The 12,594-nt window shown below is 29.1% G+C and overlaps 1 protein-coding gene across 19 annotated transcripts in view; it reads left to right on the top strand.

The window, feature by feature from the left end:
- faf (ubiquitin carboxyl-terminal hydrolase-like faf) overlaps window positions 1–12,594 on the top strand; it is a 99,071-nt gene that overhangs the window by 25,240 nt on the left and 61,237 nt on the right. For all 19 annotated transcript variants that reach the window (XR_015432453.1, XM_087158946.1, XM_087158939.1 and 16 more), the window contains 7 exons: window positions 599–906; window positions 4,340–4,471; window positions 4,646–4,757; window positions 5,847–5,984; window positions 9,219–9,339; window positions 9,432–9,553; window positions 11,858–12,012. Coding sequence is in view for 18 of the 19 variants with exons in the window: in XM_087158946.1 (XP_087015072.1) it covers window positions 599–906; window positions 4,340–4,471; window positions 4,646–4,757; window positions 5,847–5,984; window positions 9,219–9,339; window positions 9,432–9,553; window positions 11,858–12,012 (1,088 nt within the window). In the remaining variant the exon portion in view is untranslated. The remainder of the gene's footprint in view (window positions 1–598; window positions 907–4,339; window positions 4,472–4,645; window positions 4,758–5,846; window positions 5,985–9,218; window positions 9,340–9,431; window positions 9,554–11,857; window positions 12,013–12,594) is intronic.

The raw sequence follows: 12,594 nt of genomic DNA, 5'->3' as shown, positions 1-12,594 counted from the left end.
CAAAATGATTTCAGACAAGCCTTCAGTAAGCCATGAAGTTTCAAAAGCTTTAAAAGAAAATTATCATAAAGCAAACAAACTATTAGAGGATTACTTTCCCGCTAAGTTTTTTTAAATTGTATATGATAATAATTATAATGTTAATGCCATAATTTGTTTACATTTTTATTTTTTGGAAGAAAAAAACTTTTTGATCATTTAAAATGTGGCTTACTCTAGATTGATCTGAACTCCTTTTTTCTATACTTTAAATTTTAAATATGTTAATGAAATGCTGTGAAGAGTGTCTCTGCACTGTTACAACCTCTGAAGAAATATTGTACTTATACGTTACAATATTTCTTTAAGTAAATTATTATTATTAGAGTGTATTTTATTTGATATTAAAGATAACGTCTGGATTGTGACTTATAAATGAATTGTCTTTTAAAAGATATTCATTTAAAAAAAATAAAAGAAAGGAAATAAACTACTTAAGGTCCACTCTATGGCTGGAGAATAATTATTAAAAAAAATAATAAGAAAAAAACTCTCAGATTACCGAAATCACAACTGTATTGCTAATTAAATTTAACTGATTCCTCTTCTGTCCTTATAGGTTGTGTTGTGTGGGAGTGAAGATGTTGCAAACAGAGCCATAGAACTATTAAAAGAAACTTACACTAATTTAGGACCTCGTTTACAAGCTAGTCAAATGGATATCCATGAAGATTTTGTGCAATCCTGCATGGACAGGTTAAAAGCTGCTTTTGACACAATATCAGTTCTCGAAAGAGATAAAGACAGTTTTAATAGACTGAGACAAGAAACAACCAGAATGGTACGTGTGTTAAAAGTCCTGAGAGAGTATGTTGGCCAGTGTGATGGTGATTATGGAGAAGAAAGATCCATTTTACCAATGGCAAGGTAACATCAGTAGATTTTAAAAATTATAATATTTTATCATACCTGCTTCCTGTTTTTTTAACACTAAACATACTGGCACTTAATATATACCCAGGGCTGATTGTGCTCCGGAAAAAATCCGGATTTCCGGATTTTTCGCTAACAGTTATCCGTAAGTTTCCGGAGATCGAAGGTCCAGACGTTTAAAAAAATCATTGATCACAGAAGTTTCCGGCAATCAAATTTTCAAAGGTTGAACATAAAAAAACAGTTTATTTTATTTGTTTGTAAGGGAGAGCCAGAGAGATATTTTATAAGCTTATATTCATGATTAATATTCATTTTTTATCAGTAAATAGTTGTTATAATCATAAACTCAAGAAAGAAAGAAAGACATATATGTAAATTGTAATTACTTCTCCAGGTCATCACAGGTATGTGTAAAATTTGAAATATATTTTAAGTTAACTAAGAAATATTGAGAAAAGGGAAGAAAAAAAACCTTGTTTAAATTTTTTTCAATTTAAACTTTTTTTTTCTTTATCTTTTTTTTTTACTCGAGAAATTTTCCGGAATTTTGACTTAGGCCCACAATCACCCCTGTATACCTATTTCTACCATAGCCGGTCAAATGACCGGACTTTATGTTTCTTGATTGAATGTATGAAATATGGATGTTAGGAAGGAAATAAACTTTAAAAAAATTATAATTAAACAAAGTTGTGTATTGCCAATTTTCATGTATTACAAGCACAAAGAATAAGAATTTTTTACATAAACAGGGTGTTTGTATTGTACATTTTCCACAAACATATTTTTTCTAATTATTATTATTTCTATAATTCTTATAATTATAAGAATATATAAGGATTATAATTATTCTTATAATTAATATTATTTCTTCTAAGAACTTGTGCTCTCTTGATTGTTTCGACATTTTTCTGGGTAAAAACTAACAGTTAGTTTGAAATGAAGTAAAGCTATCAAAATGAAATATAAACTACTTACCAAAACGACGCCCGGTGGCTGAGCAGTAGCGCTTCGCGCTGTCGTGCCACAGGTCCCTGGCTCGATCCTCGGGCCGGGCAAGGTTGACTCAGTCTTTCATCCCTTCAGTGGGTCGATAAATGAGTACCAAGCATGCTTGGGAACTAAACACTGGGGGTTTCGCGTTCAGCTGACCAACTGACCGGAACATATGCTCCTGCACTCCAGAGCCCAAGGTCAAGAAAACTGAGATGGGCACAGTAGGCCTTGGCCCTTAAGGGCTGTCGCACCGCTGAGTTTTTACTTACCAAAACATTTGGTTTTTGTCCCTTTTTCTTACACAAAAATGCCAATCTAAAATTTTAGGTACTTTCTTTAAATTTGAATTCACAGTTATTCTGATTGAACTAGCTATGCAACAGTCTTTGCAGAAATGTGCAACAAATCGAATGCAATACATTGAGTCGATTTGAACACGCATTACATCTTAATTTCTGATCTGATAATCTTATAAAGCAATAAGTTGTTCTCCCGGTCAAATAACCGGTTGTGGTAGAAATAGGAATATGACAAGTATTATTCTCGAAACAAACAAAATAATAATAGAATTTTAACTGTAAATAGTTGTTAGAAAAAGTTATAAAGTCAAATGTGGTAAAAATGTCCTGGTTGTTAGAGCACTGGGCCTACGTCCAAGAGTTAATGGGTTCGATCTCCGCGGGCTGAAGACTCACGTGTAATAAATGGTGTCTGATGCACGTTAAATCTGTCGCGTCACAAAGTCCTCCAGCTTCACATAACAAACCATACCTCTGCGGGTTCTGATCGAGGAGTTTCCTTGCCTTCTCGATTGGTTCAAAATTACAAGACTATGGAGCTGAACATTGGTTGTAAACCCAAAATTGGGTCGGCTGTTCAACGACAGATATAAAATAAAATCTTGTTTACAAAACATGTTCTATATGATGTTCACCATTGTCTGTTATTATCTAGTAGTGCGAAATCACATATTCAATTGTTGTACAGTATAACACTATATATTGCGGGGAATGCTTTGAATGTTATAGTGTGCTATGCTAAACTTAAATTCAGAGACAGACGTTATGTATTATGGTGGATAAAAACTTGGGAGTACTCCCTTATCCATAAGGATTCAAGTCTGGAGACCTTAAGAAGCCATGAAATGTGTTATCTGGTAAATTTTTTTTAAAAGTCAATTTTGAATAGTAATGTGTACAATATTTTGCATTATTCTAACAAATGTAATTTTACATAGCAAAATATGAAATTTCAGTGAAATCGGTCAAATAGTTCCAAAGATATTGAATTTCAAAAAAGTCAGATGCTTAAAATTCAAATTGAGTCCTAGAATATTAAAATATGATCATTAAATCAAAAGTATTCAAGGTCCTAAGGAGTGGTCTTTTTTTTTTTTTTTCTTTTCCCTTTCCGCTCTGTGCAGATCTTGAAGTATATTGCAATCTAATTTATGGATTTTCATACTTAAGGGCAAGCAGAATAATTTTTAATTAATTTAAAAAAACTAACAACTTGCAGAATTTGCTAAATCATATTGTGAGCCTCGTGATATTGTATAAAGAAACTAAAATGATTTTGTATTGATCCGTTTTAATATTTCTTAACTTATGTTTTATTTGTATCTTATTTGTAACAATATTTGTTCATAACTGATATACTGTGTTCCTGGATATTTTATGTTTAGAGTAATTGCTCTGACAATTTGATTTAAGAAATTTTATATAAACCTTACTCTGTGAGATAAAATTACCAAAAAAAGTTAACTTAAACAGGGTGCATAGCATTTTTAAAAAGTGCTTAAAGGTGCTTATTTTCGAGTTTCGTTTTTTAAAAGCCCTTAAAGGTGCTTTTTTATTGGGTGTTTGTAAAAAGTGCTTAATTTTCCCTTTTCGAAAATTAAATTTGTTTTCTTTACCATATCGATTTTGGCCACGTATTATGCAGAAGAGTGATTTTCACATTGTTCTTATGAAAGCACCAATCATTATACATGTTTGATTAAATGCTTGCTGGTCTGCATGTGCATATACTGAACTGGATTCAGTGGGAATTATTCTTGCTCTATCACGTGCAACTCAGCTGCATTTTGCAAGAGGTTCTTAATTTCAGACTTCATTTTCCTCCCTCTGAAACCAAACCGAAAAGTCTCTATCTTTTTATGGTGGCTAATGCAATCAAGAAAAAGAGTTATTTGTCAGAAACTATATAGTTATTTTATCATGATTATGTCCTTGAAAATTATTTTGCATTTTGTTAATGTATGTAGTGTTTAAAAGTATTTTTAAGTGCTTAAAAGGTGCTTAATTTTGTACAAAGATTTTACTATGCACCATGTTGAAAGTGTTTTTTAAAACTAAAGTTTAAAGCTCTAATGTAGATAAATTGAGTTCTTGTATTTTTAATTGATGAGATCCATGTTTCTCAATAGGGCACACAGAGGCAAACAGTTAACACTAACAATAAGGTTTTCCAATCAAGGACGTAGCTTTGAAGACAATACCGAAGTGTGGACACATTCAAACGACACATTAGGTGCAGTACGTCGCCAAATTTTAACTAGGTAATTTATTATAATTACTGTTTAGTTTAAATACATTTAAAGATAAAATCAAATCTTTAAAATGTTATTTACTATAATGAATAACTAAAGTGAAAGTAAATGTTTATTTTTCATGTTAGTTTACTTTCATTGTCTTCATTCTGGTATTTGTTAATATTTCTTTTTGTTTTGTAGGGTCAAAGCAAATAATGTAAATATGAAAGTAGATTTATTTGTCAATGGTGAATTGCTTGATCCTGCTGACGATAAGAAATTAGTTTCTCAATTACCTCTCAGGGACAAAATGGTAATTATGAAGGATTTCTGTTTAACATTTTTATTCAACTTTGTATCTGTTTTCCCATTTTTGTCATTTTGTGCTTATATTAAGATGCTTCTTTACTCCTAACCATATTTAATTGCCAGAGGATTAGTAACAGAAGAGAAAGATTTTAAATATTTTTATAATTAACTTAATTTTTACACTTAAATTGAGGTTGGATATTTAATTTTACATAGCCGTATGCTTTGAAACTTAAAAAACACATGACAAAATTATATTAATACAATTTTGCAATAAGTGTTTTTATAAGGAGTTTATACATTTGTCAGTTTTTGTGTTATGAGTGTCAAGATGATTTTTCAGCATCATTTAAATCAGTTTTCGTCATTTTCAACTATAAGGAAAGTTAAATTTAAAAATCTAAAAACATATAAATGCTCAAAATGAAATTGCCTATGAAAATAAGTAGTCATTATGAAATTTGAAATACAAATATTCTCAAATTTACATTTTTGAGAAAAAATGAAAAGAATTACTATATGATATCAAGTGTTGCTTCTCCTAATCAATTAAAGTGACCTTCATTTTTGTCCTATTTCTAAAGGTATAATGTTGAAGTCTTATCAAAAGTTAGTTAAAAACATAGAGAAAATGAAAATTTTAAGATTTAACGTTAAGGGCAAGAAGGCAAAAAAGATGTCTTAGAAGGCAAAGAAGGGTATTCTAGAGCAAAAACAAACTTCTAAAAAATTATTGCACTTGCATCCAAGTTTCAGAAATGCATTTTTGTAAAAGGAAACATTTAAATTAATTCCGTCTATTTTATGTGGTATTTTCTATTAAAACTTATAAATGACTAAAGCAAATAACAATCTGAATAAAGCACAAATGAAATTACATAAACAGATATACTATAGTTTTCATACTGCAGACATACTGCATTCTTCAAATTGTTTTTTCTTTAGTCAACATGACAAAATATATCCTATCCTTTGTTGAAACTAATTACTGTTTTCTGTAGGTAATTTTGTAATAATATTTGAAATTGAACTGAATTTTTTGCGATTTAAGATATTTATTGTGAAATAAGGCTTATCCATTTTCCTTTGTCAGGTGATATCTGCAAAGTTGTGCCAGATTGGAACAAACATGCCCTCTTCTCCTGATTCAAGTTCAGATAGTTCAACTGGCTCCCCTCAACACCCCTTTGAAGGACCTAATGCTGAGGCAGAAAATTGTCTTCCCGGTGTTGTAAGTGTTAACTACTTTTTTTCATTCAAAATTTGTTTGATAGGGAGAGAAAATACTTCCACATAATAGAAAAATAAACGTGTCAACTTTAACAGTCTACGTTTAACAGTAAACATGTCTATGAACAGCCTCACAAAAGAAAAAATTTTCGAAATGAAATTATAATTTTTTATAGTTTTTTTTTTTCCATTTTATATATTTTTTTTATTTGGTTTTAAATTTTTGTTTCAATTTTTCTCTTTTCATTTCTCAATCAATTCATTTCAGTTTCTTTCTTTGTCTAATGACTTTTTACTATGCTTATAAATCCCCTGGGTATTTATGTAACTAGTAGAAATAGTTAAGTTTTTTTCTTTTAAATTTTAGCACTTAATACTTTATTGAATTTTGCTGTCTTGGCAGCTTTCACCAAAAAAATATATATTGAGTTAGGATGAATTAAAAAAAAAAATCGTTGTAAAATAATATTAATGCACAGTTTTATTTACTTTAAATATTTTTAAATTGCTCTGAAAGTGTTATTACATTGGGTAAGTTCTGTTACCCAAAGCCAAGGCAGCCTGTTACATGTCTCTTCCTTTTTTGAGTTATAAACATTTTCTTGCATGATGTCTTTTTTGTTTGGTTAATGTAGAATTATTCAAGCCCAGTGTTGAAGAAGCAGCAATAAAAACATTTTTGTTGCAGTTGAACAATTATTTATTTTGAATGATGAAGATTATACAATTGAACGTGAAAGCGAAGAAATACAATCCTGCTGAAGCACAGGGGCTACTAAAAACGTTATAACATCTGATCAAACAAGCTGGCATGCCACCGTTTGACAGACATAAACAATAATTTGAACTTCCGTAAAAGGGCAAATAGCAACACAACATCTGAGTTATTTATACATATTATGGTTGCGTTATGAACCGATTTTTAATGTCCCGGGTATTATGCGTATCATTAACATAAAAAGCAATCACAAGTTTAGTTGTACATAAACTTGTGATACATACTACTCCCTTGAAATAAACATTTTAAGAGTTATACAAAAGGTGACAAGCTTGTTTTTGAAAATAGGTATATATGCTTCACCATACCCTCCAACTTATGAAGATTTTGAAAATAATTCTTTCTAGTGGTAGCGAACCAAAGTAGAAATTTTTAAAGCAAATGAATCTCTTATAAAACTTTTATCAGAACTTAAGAATCTAGCCATATGGCCTGCACTTTTATAAGTAATAGTGGACAAGTTACGCTAAAATTAATTTTTTTTAAATATTAGGAAATTAATTTTGCTACCCTCTGAAAAGAAGATTTCTGAAACTACGGAAATTCCGTAGCAGTTGGAGGGTATGCTTCACTGTGTCTAAGCTATAAAATTTATCTGATAAGATTTTTTGTGGCTGTCTTTGCCCACTATTTCTTTCAGCTTACGTCAGACTGCATTTGAGATTGGAGTAATTTTTGATTTGCGAATTGAATAAAATATAAGTTTTTTTGTTAAAAGAAGTGAAGAAAATTTTACATTTAACATCTTAAGAAGATATAAAATAGATATTGCCTTAATGCTGACTAAAATGTATTTTGTTGCTTTATAATGACAATTTATTTTGTATTTCGTGAATAAATATTTTTAATGATTGTATACTGATATGTTAATGAAGAAGCACAGTCAATACCTCTGGGCATATTAAGTTTGTGCAGTTATCATGTAAAAATATACAGTGTTGTTGGGTTAGCAATAAATGTATCTTTCAATTGCTAGATAATTTCAATGGTTATTACAGATTAAAAAATTCCTGACAAAAAACTGTAGGTCGAGCATAAAATCAAAAATATCCTTGCTCAAATACTTAATTAAGACTTAAATAATTATTAGTGTTACTAACTGTACAGTGTACAATTGCAATGCTATTTTTTTGTGCATGTCTATCCAGTAATGCAAACACAAGACATTTAACCTGAAAAAGTAAAACTCAAAATGTAAACTATCCATTTACTCCCAAGCCTGTTGTATTGGGACAAAACCACTCGGAATTTTCCCTGCTACACACAACTTAGCCATTGAATAATATGGAGAAACTAACTTTTTATTGTAAGAAAATCACCAGATTTTAATTTGGGAAATATCAGGATTAATAATTTAGGTCAGCTAATGGTAATTTGTGTTTTAAAAACTGTTCTCTAGTGGTTGATTTAAATAAGGATATTTATAAGTTTCATGCAACTAAACTGAGATTCAGTTTGTTGAAGATAAATAGTATATCAATGTCTTAAATTTTCATAAAAATGTAACATATAAAACTGAAAGTTTTTTCAGTTGATGTCAATATTAAAAATGAAGTGTTGATTGAAAAACCTCTTTGCCCGTTCTGTACTTCACAATTTTTCATACCTAAAATGATTAGTAGAGTAGAACTTCAAAATCTAGCAATCGATGAAGATTGGAGTCAAGTCCTGTCAATTGTAATTTAAAAAACTACTTAGTGAGGGCTTTTTCTCGAATGTTTCTTTTAGCATTAATTTTGCTGAGATTTTTACTTTTTATTTATAGGCTTAAACTAAAAAAAATTACTAAAGTTTCTATTGTGACCATAGAGGTACTTAATTAAATAACCTGGCAATTTTGATTATTACTATACGGGAATTTAATTAAATTACCTTACTTATGCAATTTTCAGAATATGAAGGAAACTAGTGAATTAGTATTTTAAATCTATTGACTGATTATGACTGAAAATAATAGCTTGTAATTTCTATCATTTTAAGGTGGCTTACTAAAAAATTATTCAGTATTTTGTTATAAGTTTTACCAATTTTACTGAGGTTTTTATTTTCAGTTTTGCTACTAAAAATTTTCATAATTAAGTGAGAACATTAATTAAATGCAAATATGATTTAATTTAACTATGCTATATTTATATATCTTTAACTAAATTCAAATATTTTAAATTGTTTAAAATTACATCAATAATAAGATAAAGCAGTTTACTAATACCTTGGTGGCTGATCGTATCTAGTACATATCTATAATAAGAGATTAGTCTATTTTTGACTGAGTGACTGATAATGGGAAGTATCAAGGAAATTAGCAAAATAAATCCTAAAACGTAAAGCTTATGTTTACTTACATACTATTTCTTGATGCAACTATTTCTTGACATTTGCATACTATTTCTTGACATTTATTCTTGATGCAAAAAATTTTATTGCTTTTTCTTCTAACAAATGCTTTTCTCTTGTTAGTTGATGTCTCAGCAGCAGCAATATGCTCAGTTTCTGTTTCAACTTGCTGATTTAGGGAGCTCTTTGAATGTTCCTGCTTTAAGAGATGAGGCCCACGCTGTTCTAAAATTGATGCCTCCTGGTAAGAAACACAAACATTTTATAATAATTTTAGCTTTTTTTCTACACAGCTTGTCTTTATTATATAAACAATGATTTTTTTTCCCTTCTTAGACAATTATACTCTAGAGAGATTAAAAAAGATATGCCAAGAAAATGCAAGTCTAGGGGATAGATCTACCCTCGAAAGTATTTTCTATGCACCATCTCCTTCTCAAGTACTTTATACTCTAGAGGTTGGTTCTTATTATATTTAAATCGATAATGTTGGATTTTTTTCAAATTTTTAAAAAAAAAAACTTTCCATTGGAGGATTCCAATCCTTAGGGAAAATGTATTTATCTTTGCCCATTCTTCCTGTTTTGCAGATTTTACTTTTCCAATCTTCTAAGTTTTACTTTTCTCCTGTTTCCTTGTCAAGCTATAAATTTTACCTGGTTTTTTTTTTTTTTTAAATTTATTTATTTATTTACCATAACTATTTTTAGATATGGTTTTAAATTGGTTCAAAAGATAAAAACTTGTAGTAAAATTATTTTGTCATCAGAGAAGTTATTTCTAAGATTATTATATTCTATAAATCTATTTCAATGTAAGAGTGCAATGTGGGCATTGTTGCCAATATTTTTAAGCTTCTGAGCTACTGTACTATTTTTAAATCCAACAGTGAACTCTCAGCCAAAGTAACTTTAAAAAATGCTACATTTGGTTTATTAGTTCAGCAGAGGAATAAAGTCTAGCTCAAGTCTTTGGGAAGCTCTTTTCACTACTATAACTATGAAAAAGTTATGAAGTCATTATACGTCATTTGGGCTTTAGAGTGATCAATCAGATTATAGATTTCCAAAGTTATGAAACTTTAAAAACTACTAATTGGGTAAGATTTTTCCACCTGGATAAAAATCATTAAAATCAATGAATAATTCTAAATTTTTGAAAATATTTATGAGCTCAAACAATGTCGTGTTGGAGTTATATCTTAAATATTATAAAATTAGATCACTAATGTTTCTCATTTTCACAAAATTATCTTTTTTGACATTTACATTTTGCGCCATTTTCATAATTAGCAAACAAGGCTCTTGTTAATTAGGCCAAACTTTATCCATCAATCAAGATCTGCATGTGCTAATTAATAACAGTCATGAATGATTATTATTAACTTGCAGCAGTTATAAAAATATTATATTTGCTATAAAGAGGTATTTCGTGTAACTATACAGCCTTTAAAAAAAATCTTGACAAGATTACTGAAAATGTAGCTGGGAGCTACAAGTAGATCACAATTGACAGTTTGGCGATTAGGTTCTGCTCTAGAGAATTGAGATCTTGTCAAGAAATCTTTAAAAAAATTTGAAGAATTAAAGTTGATGCTTTTAGAGTTGCACTGAACTGTAGATTTAGGTATGTTTTGATCACTTTTATGAGTTTTGTTACAAGTAGATCACAAATGATAGTTTGGCGATTAGGTTCTGCTCTAGAGAATTGAGATCTTGTCAAGAAATCTTTAAAAAAATGTGAAGAATTAAAGTTGATGCTTTTAGAGTTGCACTGAACTGTAGACTTAGGTATGTTTTGATCACTTTTATGAGTTTTGTTACAAGTAGATCACAAATGATAGTTTGGCGATTAGGTTCTGCTCTAGAGAATTGAGATCTTGTCAAGAAATCTTTAAAAAAATGTGAAGAATTAAAGTTGATGCTTTTAGAGTTGCACTGAACTGTAGACTTAGGTATGTTTTGATCACTTTTATGAGTTTTGTTACAAGTAGATCACAAATGATAGTTTGGCGATTAGGTTCTGCTCTAGAGAATTGAGATCTTGTCAAGAAATCTTTAAAAAAATTTGAAGAATTAAAGTTGATGCTTTTAGAGTTGCACTGAACTGTGGACTTAGGTACGTTTTGATCACTTTTATGAGTTTTGTTACAAGTAGATCACAAATGATAGTTTGGCAATTAGGTTCTGCTCTAGAGAATTGAGATCTTGTCAAGAAATCTTTAAAAAAATTTGAAGAATTAAAGTTGATGCTTTTAGAGTTACACTGAACTGTAGGCTTAGGTATGTTTTGATCACTTTTATGAGTTTTGTTAAAGCTTAATATTAAAAAAAGGGTACTTGACGGTGAACTGGGAGCCGGACGCAAGTGAAAAGTCTCCAAAAAAAATTTAGGCCACCTCCAACTTTTTATTAATTTTTTTACTGTTTATATTAACTATTATTTTTTAAAAATTTATATTAACACTGAACTAAACAGAATTCACAAAAACTTAAATAAAATAATGAAAGTTAAAAAAGTTGTTTAATTTCCTTGCAAACTGAAAAAATATATGTATAAAAATTAATGTCTGCTTACCTACATAAAATAAATTTTATGCTGCGTTCATAAAATAAATTTTTTTTCCTACATTTTTCTGAAAGAAGAATTTTGCATTTTGTTAATATTTATTTTTTTATGCAATTTTTTTTCTGTTGTACTTAGGTTCTTATTTAATCTATTATTTGTAACGAATGATCTGAAACTGAATTTTTGTTTTGTAGGTTGTATATACATTGCTGATGCCAGCTCATAATCCAATGTCTGAAGATGCTCAAAAATTTCAGTACAACTTTGTTTGTAGTGGTGGTGTGCCTGTTTCATTAGGCATGCTTACTAAAAATAATTTTTTAGAAGGTGCTGATGTGCCTACTAAAAGGTACATATTTTTTTAATTATTTAATGTGTAAATTGTGTCAAAATCAAAATATAATTAAACATATTTGCCACTATTGAATGCTTGAATAAAAATGTTAAACAAAGAGTGAAAATAAAAATTATAAAAGTACTTGATTGTAAATTTTTAAAAAAAATTAAGATAGTTCTACGAAGTACATGTGCCATAGCTGTAATAAACTTTCTAATTCCAAATAAACTTTCACTTGGCTCATTAGACTAAAATTGAAAATATTTTGTTGCCGTCGTATCAGATTTTCATGAAAAATTTTTGCGCAAAAGTTCTTGATAGAAAAAAGCTAAAATAAATTTTTCTGAAGTTTTAAACCAAAACTACAGTTAATGGATTATTTTGAAATTTGGCTCAATTTAAAGAAAAAAAGTAACAACAGATATTGTTAAATATATCTTTTGAATTTATGAGCCAATTTTCTTAATTTTGGTTTCATTTTAAAGAAAAAAGTCAACACTATGTATATAAACTATTAAAATGTTACAAATATTTATATAATTTTTAAAATAAATTTTATTGATATAATTTTTGAAGGGGAGTTCTTAGACGAAA

This window comes from Parasteatoda tepidariorum, chromosome 3, assembly GCF_982258835.1.
Source record: "Parasteatoda tepidariorum strain Cologne lab strain chromosome 3, Ptep-v5.0, whole genome shotgun sequence".
NCBI lineage: Eukaryota > Metazoa > Arthropoda > Arachnida > Araneae > Theridiidae > Parasteatoda > Parasteatoda tepidariorum.
The sequence above is the reverse complement of the archived record's forward strand: the minus strand, read 5'-3'. Positions and strand labels throughout refer to the sequence as shown.